The following is a 15,683-nucleotide window of genomic DNA, read 5'->3' as shown; positions in this document are numbered from 1 at the left end:
CTTGTCCTTCAGTTTACGTTGGAAGAACATCAAGAAATTTTGACATTCGATTTGCAAATCAACTGATCAATTTAAATCATGACTTTAATAAAAATACGGGAGTTAAATTATTACATACAAATAATAAAAGGTTAAAAGTTAATAATATGGAAATATTTCACAATAGGAAAACTTACAAAAATAATGTTCCTTTGATCAATAATCAAATAACCTTTTGATATAGTCCTTTATACGATGTTTCACTGTGATGGTAACCCTAAACCTACTAAGCTCACCCCCTTCATCTATTCTCTCTACCTTTTTTCAATTATTTCTCCCACAACATAAAATATTTTCATAACCGAATCAGTGGATGTAAGGGATGCTTATTAAATGCATGTCGTGTTGGTTTTATATTTTTGTGCGACAACTATGGTGAATGTGTATAGTGGGTTTTGCATGTTGGTTTAATTGATGTCCTGGGAAAGGACGGGTATGTCTCGAAACCGGTAGACAAAGAAAATTCGGCAAATGGTTAAATACATATATTTGATAAAATTTGTTTAATTTTTGTTTTCTCTGTATTTACAGATAGGTTTATAAATACAAATATAGATAAATAAATGTTCAATAGATAACCTCAGCAGTAATTGCCTGTTCTAGTTTGGTTATCTACACCGAAATATACTTTTTAATAAAAAAATTAATAAAACAAAAAAAAACAGTTTTCATAACCCAATACTTCACTTGATAATTTTGTAGGTATTTTTAAATAGCCGTTAGTATAATGTGACAAAAAATCATTGAATAAATTAATTAGCGCAAAGAGGGGACTTTAGATATTTGACTCATGAGAAAACATTAATGTTCAAGTAACCCTAAAATTAAACATATTTAATCAAATCATTTGTTTGCCACCAGGTTTTGCGTGTTTTCACAATCCTTTGAAATTATTTTCCAGGCGATCCAAACTTCCAGTTTCCAGCTGTATTTCCTCTGACATCAGGTTCTTACGGTGCTGAAGACGTAGCCGTGTTCGCCAGAGGTCCTTCACAGCATCTCTTCACAGGAGTGTTTGAGCAACATCTAATTCCACACTTGATGGCATACTCCCTTTGCGTTGGTCCGGGGATAACCGTCTGCAAGAATAACGTATCAGAAATAGTCGTCTCCCATTCAAATTATTCTGATCTTTCTTCTTCATCGTCATCAACCTTAGTAGTGCCATCATCAAATCTATATTTTACGATCCCGTTGTTAAGTTTATCAGTAAATGTGATTTTATAAATAAAACCGATTATTTTACTTAAGTTGAATGTAGAAATAGTAAGTATTAAAAACTTGAGGTCTGTTGATGCTAGTGATATTTTTTAGAAAACATGTTTATTTATTTATTTTATAATACGCCCAGTGGGCATTTTAAGGACGATATAAATTATAAATACAATAAAAATAGCCGTAATACTGTGTAGCAAAAGTACAGAATATACATAAGATGATTGATATTACATACTACTACTACTACTGCTACCATCATGCCATTTACCCGTAGGGGTAGGCAGAAAGAATGGGCCGCCACACACGTCTATCCTGGCATACATTCCTAGCTTCTTCTATATTCATACATCTTGTCATACATGCCCTTCGGTTCTGTCTGCTTTAGACATGACCAGACCTTAGATTTTGGTTTATCTGATCATGCCGCGTCTTTCTCGTCTTCATTTTCGCCATATATACTTGTTTTAGCAGTCTTTCGTCGTCCATTTGTTCTAAGTGACCAAATGATCTCAGAGACCCTTTCATAATCTTATCAATCAATATACTTGACTCAGATTTTCACTCTCGTCTGATTTTATCATTCGTAACCCTGTCATATTAAATTATTACAATAAATGTAAATTAACATATTACAACAAAGATGTTTTTTTTTTAAAGAAGTGTAAATGTAAATCAAGGGATTTACTTATTCTAGGATTTTCATATTTAGGATTTACTAACTCTAGGGATACTTACTTTAGGGCTTGTGACCTTTCATTGACAAATGTTTAATTCATCTTTTTGATGATTTTTGTCAATATAGAGAGCTGAAACTTTTAGCTATGCGAGTTAGATTCTGTCTGAGAACTTCTGAAAACATTTTTCATTTTTTGTACGAGGCATATCCAGAAAGTAAGAATTATCAATTTTTGTATTTAAAAAAAAAACAGTGCATTGTTTTACATATATTACTTATTTATCCACGCAGTTGCCTTCCCGTTCTATGCAGATTGTAAGCCGTGCCACAAGTTTTTTGATGTTCTCTTCATAGAACTCTCCCGCCATCTCTCTCATCCACTTCAAGACCTCTTGTTTCACCTCCTCATCAGTAAGAATATATTTTCCGGCCATGTGAGTCTTCGGGAAGGGGACAAGATGAAAATCTGAAGGCGCTAAGAAAAGGAGTATTCAGGATGGTTTGAAATGTCCCAACCAAAAGAGTTTTAACGCGCCTTGGTGGCGTAAACCGTGTACGGGCGGGCGTTGTCGTGCAACAATCACACTACCTTTGTCAAACCCTTCCGTTTATTTTGAATTTTTTCCAGCGTTTTTGTAATTGTTTCGTATAACAAAGATCTGGAAATTTGTGGGAACATCGCAGACATTTCACCTACTGTCAATCGGCGGTCTTCACAACCAGTTTTTCGTTTCGTCGATTTTTGTCGTGAATATTCGTTCTTCCTTCATTTAAAAGGTTTGTTCGGTTCATAGCACCTTCGCCATAAACAGTTTTGATCCGTGCAAAATTTTCAGTCGGAGTTTTTCGTTCCGCGAGTAGGAACCTTATGAAAGCGCGCACATCGCACTTGGCGGGATTTTTTTTTGACATCTTTTTCAGAAACGTTCACTACGAGGCAAGCTTTGGCACTATCGAGGGTCGCTGGTGCTCGTTGTGTTCAGGAGACCCCCCACTATCAATCAGTCTTGCCAACTTTTGGAAAAAAAAAATCTCACAGCACGAGAGCCAAACAGTACTCTTACCTGGATATGCCACGAACTTCTTCTTAGACCAGTCGGTTTGTTTAGTTAGCCTCCAACTTAAGACTTCCATATTCTGTAGGTTATGAATGTTTTTGGAAATTTGAACAACCCACACCAAAGCATACCATAAAGATACCCTTACTTTAAAGAATATTCCATAGGCTGACATTTAAAGCCTATCATCTTACCTTCATGTAACAAAAGCAATGAAGATGTGCTGCCGTATACCAGTGTAATGTCCTATTTTATTATTTTTTAAGTATTTTATAGATGTTTAAATGTACATACTTTAATTATAATGTATGTCATATGTATCAGGGGCGGATCTTTCAAATAAGCGATTATGCGCAGCTTAACATTATATATGACTACCTAAATTATTGTTTTATATTATATTATAGTGTTGCTGATCGATTACCGACATGGTTGACATAAAATATTTATTTAAAAATGTATTTGTACACTAGAATATTTCACAATCCCTGAACTGGCACATGAAGCGAAAGACCGATCATCTTACCTTCACTTTATGTTCTCTATTCCTAATGCTGTGTATAAATACAATTGATTTTATAATAAAGATACCAGCCTCGAAGATATCGCTAAAGCGATGAAACCGATCACTTGTTTTTCCAAATCTGTGGATTAAAGTATCACTTGTCTTTTGTTTCTGTAATAAATTACAATTAATTTCCATTATATTGTGAATAAAATAAATCAATCAATAATTTTCACTTGTTTATTTATTTATTTGACACTTTGTTTTATTTTATTTTTATTTTTATTTTCTTTTATTCAGGAAACATAAAGTACAGTTACAAAGTTTAATATTTTACACAATTAGACTGAATTCTAATGGACCAGTGAAGTTTCCATATTAAAAAGCAATTATTTGTAAGGTTAATTATGAAAGTATAAAATGTAATGTGTACTTTATGTACATATACATATAAGGGCGGGCACATTGACTTAAACGTAAATAAAGAAGAGGCGTCTCTAACATTAGTGGGTAGATTATTCCACAATCGAGCGGCTACTACTGTGAAAGAAGAGGTAAGAAAATTAGAGCGATGACAGGGTATTAAAAGGGTTTTCTCGTTACTAGAACGAAGAGATAGTCCGTGTTGTGAAAGAGGTTGGAAGAGCTCTCTCAGATAAGCAGGCGAAGTGGGATTATTTAAAATATTGTGAAGAAGTGATAGAATGTGAATGTTCATTCTATGCCTGATACTGAGCCAGTGTAGTTGCGTGCAATACTCGATTATGTGGTCAAATTTGCGAAGATCAAAGTTATAACGAAAGCAAATATTCTGCAATCGTTTTAACTTATCAAGTAATTCAGAGTTAGCATCTGTATAACATACATCTGCATAGTCAAGGAGTGGAAGAAGTATGCTCTGGACTTATGTTTGCTTAACATTAATTGGCAAAAAAATTATGTAATATTTTAAGTAAGTGCATACTGCTATAAAGTTTACGACTAACTTCATTAACCTGATCGTGCCACCTTAAATGATTATTAATGATATTACATAAGTTATTTAAAAATAATTTACAAACTTAAATTATTTTTTAAAATTAGAGAGATACATCAAGTCTTGTATTCTATATAGACTTACGTGACATCATAGCAACAGGAATTTTATTAATGTTAACTTTTTTTTTGTATGTGAGTTGCTTTATTATTTACCTTGTTAAAAGTATATAAGGTTTATATTTCAACAGTGGATTTTTCTGCTATAAAATTTCTTTAAATTTATCTAAATTGTTGGGAAGAGGAGAGATATACCAATATGGGCCAATCAGGAACTTCTCAGCATTCGCTCATGAGAAGAGGAAACCACTTAAAACTCTTCAGGAGAAGCTGGTCTGTTGGCAGTAGTCAACAGGCCTTCCGTTCTATTAGAGGAGTGTTCGGCATTTAGTGCCTTACTTTGGTTTATTTTACCAATTGCCTTCATTATATTGACCATGTATAATACTACCTCTCGAGTGAGTTTTTTATTATCTGTCACCGATAGGATGTCGCATCGATCTTCACCCAAGCTTGTGCATCGCGCCTTCAGCTGTTGTCTTTGAAAGCTTAAAAAGGGGCAATGCATCAAAAGGTGAGAGACATCTTGAGGAGTTTCATCGTCGCATGGGCAGCTGTCGATTTCGGAAAGCTTGAAGCAATGCAGGTAGCTCATGAACCCATCACGACCTGTAAGCATCTGGGTGAGCTCGTAGCCAGCATTCTGCATTCTCCTAAAATCTTAAGGTTATTAATATTAAAAGCATTTACTTTGCGGTAGAAACATTTAAATAAATATTTTGAGATATTTTAAGATGATTAAATAATTCTGACTATTGAGAGTAAGTGCCTGAAGAGAACATAAGCATAAGATGGTTCGATTTCATAACTGATAATAAAATCCGAGAACCAACGAGGCAGTTTCCTAAAACGAGCGTTTTGCTGGTGCGGTGGTGTACTTGGCTTGGACACATGCTGCGGATGACTTCGAAGATTCTTCACCCAAGCTGTCTCTTTTTCACACCTACAGGCTTCTGCCGTCCATGAAGACGGTTGATGACGATCTTTCGGCTTTATTCAGCAGAATTAAGGGACGCGAGGTTGACACGGAAGGCGGCGAGAGTGCTGGTTAGCGATAAAATTTCCAGGGTCCGTATTTTGATAGGAAGTTAAAATTTATCTTCAATTTTTCCTACAAAGTAAAATTAAGTTTTCTATGTGAAAAATACGGTATGTTTACAATTTATTTTTTTCAACATGTTCAATTTGACGACTTTGAACTTTCATACAAATGTACATAAATATCGATGTTAGTTTATACTTTATACCGTCTCGATATATACCGATGAATATCGTTCTTAATCACGGGGCTGGAGGCGTTTGGTGATGTCCAAATGCTCCACTTACAAGCTGATGAAGAATAAATACATATTTTAATAACACCACTTACCGACTTTCCTGTATATAGGTTTCCAGACGTACCTGTCCCTTCATCAGGACACTTTTCACACTAAAATATCACACTTTTTTTAACAATTTTGAATTATTAGGAGCTAATGAAATTCTTTGGAGTATTTTTTTTGTATTTTTTAAAACTTATTAATAGCACAAAAAAGATTTTTAATTTCCGCAAAAACGGCACACTGTATTGGCCACGCCCCTATTTACATACGCCCTGATTCGGTTAATTATTGAACTTTATTTGTGACCATTTAAATAGAACGTCGTCACAAATCTTGACGCCACAATTGCCAAGGCCAAACATGTCGCGTTTTTGTAGAGGCAGATTTTTTCAACAATTTTATTTTAAAAGTTATGTCATTTAAATTATTTATTCATAATTCTTGATGGAATTCCATTGTAATGATATGTGAATATAAGTTTTTAATTTAATAAATACTTGGTACACTTCCACTTATTTATTTTATGTTGTTTGACCCTGTACATTGTAATAAAACAATAAATATTTTTTATATAATAGAATATTCTCTTAAAGTACACCGCCAACACATGTTTCAATAATTTGTCTTACTCTGTTCCATTGAAATATTGCGTATTGTATCTTTTTCAACTTATTTTTAAATGTACTTAGACTTAAGATAATATTTAGTTTTATATAAATTATCCTTACACTGTATAATATTCACCAGTCTGAGATGCTCATTAGAAGGTGAAAGCGCTAATTGGTCAAAATAAATAAGTGGAAGTGTACCGAGTATTTTTTAAATTAATATTTGTTTTTTTTTTTAAATAAAAACCTTTATTAGCATAAATAAACAATTAACAATACATTCAGTATAAAAATGGGACACGTAAGGTTGAACTTGCCAAAAAAGAGTCTGGCTCTCGTGTTTGGTAAGTTTACAAAATAACATAAAAAAGAAACAAAAAATGCAAAACAAAATAATAGTAGAATAAATAAATTTTTTTTTTTTTTTTTTAAATTGAGAAAATATAACACTAAAAAATATTAAATAAAAACACAAAATTTATAAATTTATAAACACAGGCACATATTAAACATACATCTCCATTTTCAAAATACAGTTAATTTTAATCATGTCAAGAAGCTTTTCTTTTATTTATCCTTTAATTTTTCGTAATTTATTTCTTGACGTAGATTTTGTGGTAAATTATTGAAAAGCTTCCGTCCTATGTAAGTATAATGATTTTTGGCTGTGGTAGTTTTAGTTCTCTGTAGAGCAAGGCATTCTGTTCTTAACCTTCCCGTAATGCGGTCCAATGGGAGGCTCTCCTTATGCACCTGAAGCATACAACACTTTCCGTAAATATCTTCCACTCTTAAAACATTAAATTTTTTGAATAGTTCGGTAGTTGAGAACAAGGATGGTTTATAAAGTATTATTTTAATGATCTTTTTCTGTAGAACTTTTAAGGGTCTAAGATGAGCGTTATAAGCCCCTCCCCATCCAACTATTGCATATTGAATGATTGACTGTACGAGAGCTATATGTATATACAAGTTATTACATCATTAAAAGTTATGTATGAAAACATTTATGCACAATCTATTTCACATTAGCGAGGGATTCAGTATTATGACGAGAAGTAATTTCGCCTGAGTTCGATAAGGATAATGTTAGGATCTGTGTTAGAGTTGTGCCAGTAGTGTCTTGATAATTTATTTTATTTTATTTTTATTTATTGATTTACAATGGGCTTTTACATATTTTAGAAATTACATTTAAGTGCAGCAGTGAAACATGAGTATGTAAATTTGGTTAAAATTAAAGATAACATAAGAAAAGCTAAAAGATACAATAATAAGTAAAAATCAGGAAATGTACCAACATAGGTATATGGTACATAGAAAAATATTTAAAAAATTTACATATGAAAACATACACGCATACATATACATACATATAAGTTTATACATTATTAAAGAGATACATGAGAAAAAGAAATAGTAAATAAAGAAAAATATTAAGAAAATTTACATAAATTAATTTATAACCTTTTGAATACTAAACCTTTATTTATATAAAGACAGACAAAATATATCAACTTCACCATACTCGTTACCTAGCCGGTGTAATCTAGGTATTGGTGAATTGTAATAATAATTGTGACTGCCAGGAGATTCAAAAAATAACGTTAGCTGCCGAGTATTTCGAAGAGGTACTTTCAAGCTGATAACACTAGTTAATTCCGATACGTCCAATACGCCATTTGCTATTTTATATAAATTTAATAAGTCATTTATAATTCTTCTTTTACATAGAGTTGACATATTTAGTGTAGATAATAAATGATTTGATAATTTGATGTTCCTATGTGATTTGGTATAGATACGTATTGTTTTTCTTCTGTTGCTTGAGTGCATGTTGTATGGGGCAAATTATTCTGTTTCCTATATGTATTTGAGTTTTGTGTCGTTGTTTGATTTGTTCGTATTGCTACGTTCTTCTTCCTTTCCGAGGCGGGATCTGGAGCACGCGGCCGCGGTCTCAATTTGGAACTAACACTGTATTCCTTCCCTGTCATACTGGGAAACTAGAAAAAGGTGATTGTGCTGACCATGTGCATTTGATTGATCACAAATTGACAATACTGCAGTGAGGGGTACAATGAAAGCTTTTAAAGTTTATTTGTTTTGTTATTTCCGTGGTTTGATTGTAAAGAAGTATTAAGTTTTCGCTTAGTTAGTTTTAATGCGAAACTGAAGAAAGACACAAGTCTTTATGGACAGTTTCGAGAAAGGGGTGGATGCTTTCATTGTAATCTATTTCACATATTTTTATCGGTACTCGTAGTATGTGATATTTCCATATTTCACATAACATGTTTTGGATTTGGTTGGGGGAGTTGTTAATGAAAAACTCACTCACACAGCAATGATATTTTATTTCACACCTTTACATCATAAGGTAAATGGATATATTTATTATTTTCTAACCTATTTCATACATAGCTCACATTACAAAAATTATAGCGTAATTTTATTGTAAAAATAAGATGACCCACGATTTTACTGTTAACTTCGAGAAACTAACCTATTTTACAATTTATATTTATAATAACAACTGTTTTCTTACTACATAAGTATAGTTTTTTCTAACCCTGTGGTTACAAATTTATTTTAATTTTGTGTTCCGCATGTTTAAAATCGATTAAAACTTCTTAAAAACTGAGTTGTGATAAAATATAACTGATGCTTAAATTTTGTGGCTTCCAAGTAATCTCTTTACTAAATTTAACAAATGGACAATAATCTTGTATGTTCGAAGTATAAAATATTAAGAAAGTAGGTTCCGTTTGTGTTTCTTGACAGCACGGAGCTGCGATCGCAGTTTCAGGTATGCGTGGTGGGTACTAACCCTAACTTATTGAGTTGACGCTAGTTTGAGTTAGCTGACTGTTGTGTACGCTACGTGTTGCTTGTTTGAAATGCCGAATAAAATTATAAACCCCGCCGTTTGAGATACGGGTTATAATTATTTTCCTTAAGGGTAAAGGGCAGTTTGGTGGATAGGAATTGGGTATTTAAACATAGTTTTTCTGTTACTCTCTCGCAGATACCTCCCCGATACTGTGGTAAAGGACAACTACGCGTAACTAGAACAGACAAAATCGATCTTGTAGTCGGCACATTTGTGTTTTTAAAAAAATTGAATGAATTATAAATAATATACGATACGCGGATGATACTGTCATTCTAGCAGATAGTATGGAAAGCCTCCAGCTATTATTGGACAAAACACACTCGGCTAGTTTAAATAAAAGGTTAGAAATTAATATTTCTAAGATCAAATGAATGGTCATTCGAAGCCACAAACTTTTCCAGTGAAATTTAAATTAAAGCGCAGGTTATTGAGCAAGTTCAAAAATATAAATATTTAGGGGGCTGACTGAATGATGAATGGGATTACTCACAAGATATCAAAGTCAGAATAGAAATGACGCGAGACTGCTTTTTCAGGATTCGTGACCTTTGCAGTAGATACTTTTATTCAGATTCCAAATGCGCATTGTTCGAGGTTACGTCTTCTCAGTACTTTTTTACGGTGTCGAAACGTAGACACTCCCCAAGCCACTTCAAAAAAGATCAAAGCCTTTGAAATGTAGTGCTACAGGAAGATATTACAAATCTGCTGGGTAGACAGAGTCCGAAACGATAACGTTCTCCGGCGGATGAAAAAAGTTAAAGAGGTACTGAAGACCATAAACAGTTCTGTAAGGTGTACGTAGAGCATGTGAAGAGTGTTTCGATAGAAAGAAGATGGATGAGACAGTTTAATGAAGGTCGTGATAATGTGCATGACGACGAACGCATGGGTGTTTTTTTTTATGAAATGGCGGCACCATTTTATAAAATTGGAATAAAATGCTTGTTCCGCGATTTGACAAGTTAGTGCCTACGAGCTAGATCGAGTACGTAAAACTACCGTCTTAGGAGTTTTTCTTATTGTTTTCTTTAACCCACCAAATGGAACATGCTTTCTGGATATACCCCTTGATAATGTTATCTTTAACCCGCCAAACGGAACATGCTTTCTGGATTTACCTCTTAATAATGTTATCTTTAACCCGCCAAACGGCACATGCTTTCCGGATATACCCCTTAATAATGTTATGTTTAACCCGCCAAACGGAACATGCTTTCTGGATTGACCCCTTAATAATGATTTTGATTTATTAATAACATTTACAAATAAAACAGTATATAATTAAATCTAATTTTATTGTGATATATTATAGGATGATTGATATTGACTTCGGCAAATTTTTCGATTTTATGTTTTTTTTGCATTTGATTATTATTAAATTCAATAGAGAAACATTACTTTGTTTTTTTAAAATTATAAATTACAAGAGGGTCTATGAAACACTGTTAAGAAAAAATACATTTTTTGCAGTTATTAGTAGCATTAAAACATTTTTTAATTTATCAATTGAAATTCCCTCAAAAACGGTTCATTGCATTAGCCACGCCCATAATACGCCACAATTCGGTTAGTGTTGGCATTTTTTTTTGACAGTTTAAATTAAAAAAGAACGTCGTCATGAATCTTGACGTCACAATAATTGTCAAAGCCAAACATGCCACGTTTTTGTTGAGACGTATTTTTTAACAATTTCATATTTTAAATTATGAACAAAAATATTTTTCCTAACAAAATACAAAAATTTATTAATTTTGAAAATACAAATAATTTTTCTAAATCCATTTCACATATTTTCATTTGTATTTGTAGTTTGTGATATTTCCTTATTATTGCTGAAAAAACTGACAATTTAGTTTGTACGTTTTTTTGTAGACAAAGACTGGTTTTCACCCCCTAGAGTGTTATTAAGATGAACATGTTATTAAAACAGAGATGGAGAAAATTTAAGAGAAGGAAATATGGAAGTTGAGGTATTTACAGGGCTTATGACCTATGTTTGGCTGGTTTAAGTCGCTTTAATAAAGGTTCTCTATAACATCACAAAATCAACAGATGAAAGAATTGAAGAAATGTGAACATTCGAACATAGGCAAAATGGTGAATGTTGCACCATGTGTAAAGTGTGGTGTAGTGGTTAAAATGTTTAACTCACGCATGGAAGGTTCCGGGTTCAATTAAAAAAATAAATTAGATTTTTCTCAAGGCTTGGGCCTCCTGGCCTGTTGCGCTGCAGACAAAAAAAACAGCAAATGGCAGATCATTAGCCCCATAAATGCCTTGACTTCCATATTTTCTAACCCTAAACGTTCTCCATCTCTATTGTAATATGTTAAACGAAAGTAGATTTTTTCTCGTCGATATTTAAAGGGTAGTGAATTATTTAAATTAAGGATTTTTTCAATACCACTATTTTCTTTTTAAAAAATATACGCAAATGTAGATATTCTGGTTGAGAAAATTTGCAGAAATGTACGGAGCCTTGCCGTTCATCGGAAAGGGCAGATTTGCCAAACTTCTTGCAGTTATTAAATTTACACCATTTGAAAAATGACTAAGGAGAGCATTTTTTATCATGACGAGTCATCTCAATTGGCTGAAAAAGGACTTATGACCTACCATCGGCAGAGTGATGAATAAATATTACATAATGTGTGAAATGCTAATTTGACCCTTTTTGACGGTATAAAATTGTCCCGGTAGAAAAAACTCACGTGCATAAGAATGCATTTGATGTAACCAATTACTGTAGGTACATGTTTGGACATTTTTTAGTAGTTTCGGTGATTGTTGAGTTATTATTTTCTAAATATGACTCCTGGGGATCAGTTTAAACAATCATATTACATTAAAAAATCATTTTCTAAAACTTTGTCTCGAACACCCCTGACTTATATTAACTATTGTTAAAGAACATCTAATAATTTATTTTTAAAAAAGTTTCCGGGATTTGTCAAATTAAAAAAAATAAATGTAAAGCAATAAATCTTTCTATCTGATAATCTTATTTCTTGTAACTGTCCCAGAATTAATTTGCTCTGATAGAAATACAATTAAGTATTGTACATTTTTTGTATTTAGAGATAAAAAAACAAAAGAATTTTTTTTTCAAAATTTCGTAGAGCCGTCAACCTCAATATTATAATTGTAATGTTTTATTTTAATAATAAGTTAGTAATGCGAATTTTAAATTTATTTTTTTAATTAGGGTGAGTGTAATTGTACATTCTAAATCTAGTGGTCATAAAAAAATAAATGTAATGCGTTAATAAAAATAAAACAAACGTAAAGAGTCTATTTTATGATGGAGGTACGTAAACCTTTTTTTAACCATTCGAGTAAGCATGTCCAATTACTATGGCATGTCCAATAACTTTTTTGCATTCCATTTTTTGACAGGTATAAATTTTTATTATGTATATTTTTTATTTTTATTTTGTATATTGTTTTGATTATTTTGTATATTGTTTAATATGTTTATAAATGTTTTGACTTATATATAAAGAAAAGTCCCGACCAAACACGAAATTTGCTAATAAGTCGAGACTAAAAAAATTATAATTGTGCTATGATCAAATTGTGTATTGTGTGCATTAAATAAATAAATTAAAAAAATATATTATAGCACCCACCCTGTATCGTATTGAAAAAAATACACATTTTCATACTGCAATTCCCTGATGGTACAAATTTGTACATCTGTTTTTTTTAATATGAAGTGTTAAAAGTTATAAATATCAACATTAAAAAATAAAAAGTTCAAAAACTCCACTATATTCAGGGGATAAAGTGTTTAACCAGGCAATAGCAGGTCACAAGCATTATAAATGCTGAGATTTCCCAAGTCCCTTTTTATAAATGTCCTCCGTTTCTTTTTGTATATACGTCAATCTTGATAACTCTCTGAAGATAACATCCAATCCTTGTCTACAACTGTTTGGACATAAAAAAAATGGTGAGGTATACATGTGTGTATTCGCAGAATAACTATGGCAGGTACCATATTTTAATATCACTACAACAATAATTTTAATAAAATTGTGCAATCAATCGATGTAAGGTTTCATTTTTGGTAACATTTTTATAGGATACAAAAATAACATTTTATAAAATACACCACGTAAATATGAATAAAAACTGTAGTAGTAAAAAAATAAAACCCATTTAAATATATTTTTATAAACAAATTGGAAGTAAAAGTAATGGGAGAAAAGTTAATGGAAAATTATAAAAAAAACACACTACAACAGAGCGTAGACAAATTTCGACAAGGCAATATGAAAGTCTAGTCATTTAGAAGGCTTGCAACCTGTCATTGGCTGGTTTAAATCGTCACCTTATAGAACAAAACAGTTAAAGTTTTTTGTTTGAGATTTTTACTATTAATATGTATTTCATTGCTTTGTATTATGCTTTATTTTTGGAATACTCTGTTTTATCACTTATGTTTATTGTAAAAAAACAAAAAAAAAATAAAAAAAATAGTAATATTTTTTTAAAAGCAGGGGGCTCGGAGGGGCTTGCGCGAGAACCTTGTTAAATTAAGAGAAATCAATATTTATAGATCAAATGAACCTAGTTATGCAGAAAGCAGCCAGTCCACAATAAAAAAAAAGGTATTGGTGTTATCGGGTGCAGCAAGGTCAATTCTAAGTTTTGCTAAAAACAGCCAGGCCTCTTTCATTCAAAAACAGTAATAATAACCTTTTGAAAATAGTGCCGATCACAAAAACGGCATTTCCCAATTCGCAAAAAACACCCACAGCACTAGAAAAATCTTACGGTACTTTAAAAGTTATTAAATCTGGTAAATATTTAATAAGATTCTTGTTTATTATATTTAAAAAAAACGAATGTATTCATTGTTTACCATTTGTCAAAGTCTAAAACATTCCAACTGTTGTGTAGATTTGATTATTCACTATATATTTCCAAATGTGCTATTATCTCAGTTTTACTTTTCTTTGGCTGGCTGCATTCTGTATAACTACGTTCAAATCAGTACATAAATGCAATTTCAGTGGATGATTAAATGTGTTTCATAATTGAAACAAAAAAATTTGTTGCCTTTTGAATTTTCTCGAGAAATATATTTATAAGGGATGCGCAATAAAAGAGACCTATCCGTTTTTGTCTAAATAGTATATTTTTTTTATTAGTGTTTTGGATAGTTTGAACAAATTGATACACCTTCCTCCTCCCCTATCATACAAATCCCTCTCCCAATCATCCCCCCCGCGAGCCCCTTGTTTAAAAAATAGCAGCTCATCCCTAGTTATAAGTCATTCGATAGAAAACTTTCGACTATATGACACAATTTATGTTGACACCCAATATATAAACTCGACAAAAGCCAATTATGTGCCAATTCACAAAAAAGAATCGCGGTTTATTCCAACGAAATATTCACAAGTAAATAATTTATCGACATAAAAAAATGTAATGTTTTTATTTTTAGCAAAACCGGTAGAAAAACCCTTGGTCTTTACAACAATTTACGGGTATGTGGAGGACGTACCTTAACTGCTGAATTTTTGTAAAATCAAAAAGCTTAAACCTTCATTGATGTGAGCGAGATTCATTGGACTGAATTAGTTTAAAAATAAAAATAATAAAAATTTAACACTTTTTCTTTTTGGTTAAACTAGTACCATGAACCAGTCATTGATAGGTCATAAGCTTCCCAAATGCCTAGATTTCCATATTTTCTTTTTGAAAATGTTCTCCATTTATGTTATTGCGTGTTAATTTTGATAACTTCCTAGGGGGTGAAATTCAGGCCTCGTCTTCAAGCATTTGGACAAACTAAAAATATTATTTAAGAATAAAATGTTTAATAAAACAGCACAAAAAATATTTTATAAATAAATAATAATTTAAAAATTCATACCGAAAATCACTGATCATGAAACAAGTATGTATTGAAAAAATTTGGTATAACAGAGTATTGAAAAAAAACTGATATTTGATTTAGTGTTTGTTATAAATTTAAACTTGGTCATTAAAATAATATTTTGTACCAATACGTTATTTAACAAATACAAAAAATATTTAATTTGGATATTTATGTTAAACCAGGGTCAAACGCATAAAAAAATACTTTAACTTATTACAGTTGCGCTCTCAATAAATTAATAACTAAAAATAATATTAATTTCCATTTTTACTCACCCTGTATCACTAAATGAACACATACTCGTCAAATAGCAAATACAATAATCTACCTTATAGACAACAAGCTTACATACATACACAGAATAAATAGA

At 31.7% G+C, this 15,683-nt stretch overlaps 1 protein-coding gene across 1 annotated transcript in view; it reads left to right on the top strand.

Annotated features, from left to right (window-relative positions):
- Positions 1-1,332, top strand: part of LOC148273066 (membrane-bound alkaline phosphatase-like) — a 58,165-nt gene extending 56,833 nt beyond the window's left edge. Inside the window, exon 7 of the mRNA XM_088239192.1 lies at positions 941-1,332. Coding sequence (XP_088095318.1) covers positions 941-1,266 — 326 coding nt within the window. The 3' untranslated portion in view covers positions 1,267-1,332. The remainder of the gene's footprint in view (positions 1-940) is intronic.
- The last annotated feature ends 14,351 nt before the right edge of the window (positions 1,333-15,683 follow it).

This window comes from Micrasema longulum, unplaced genomic scaffold (genome assembly GCF_059751315.1).
Source record: "Micrasema longulum isolate JH-2025_06_02 unplaced genomic scaffold, ASM5975131v1 h1tg002090l, whole genome shotgun sequence".
Classification (NCBI taxonomy): Eukaryota; Metazoa; Arthropoda; class Insecta; order Trichoptera; family Brachycentridae; genus Micrasema; species Micrasema longulum.
This window is presented reverse-complemented; position numbering and strand designations above follow the sequence as displayed.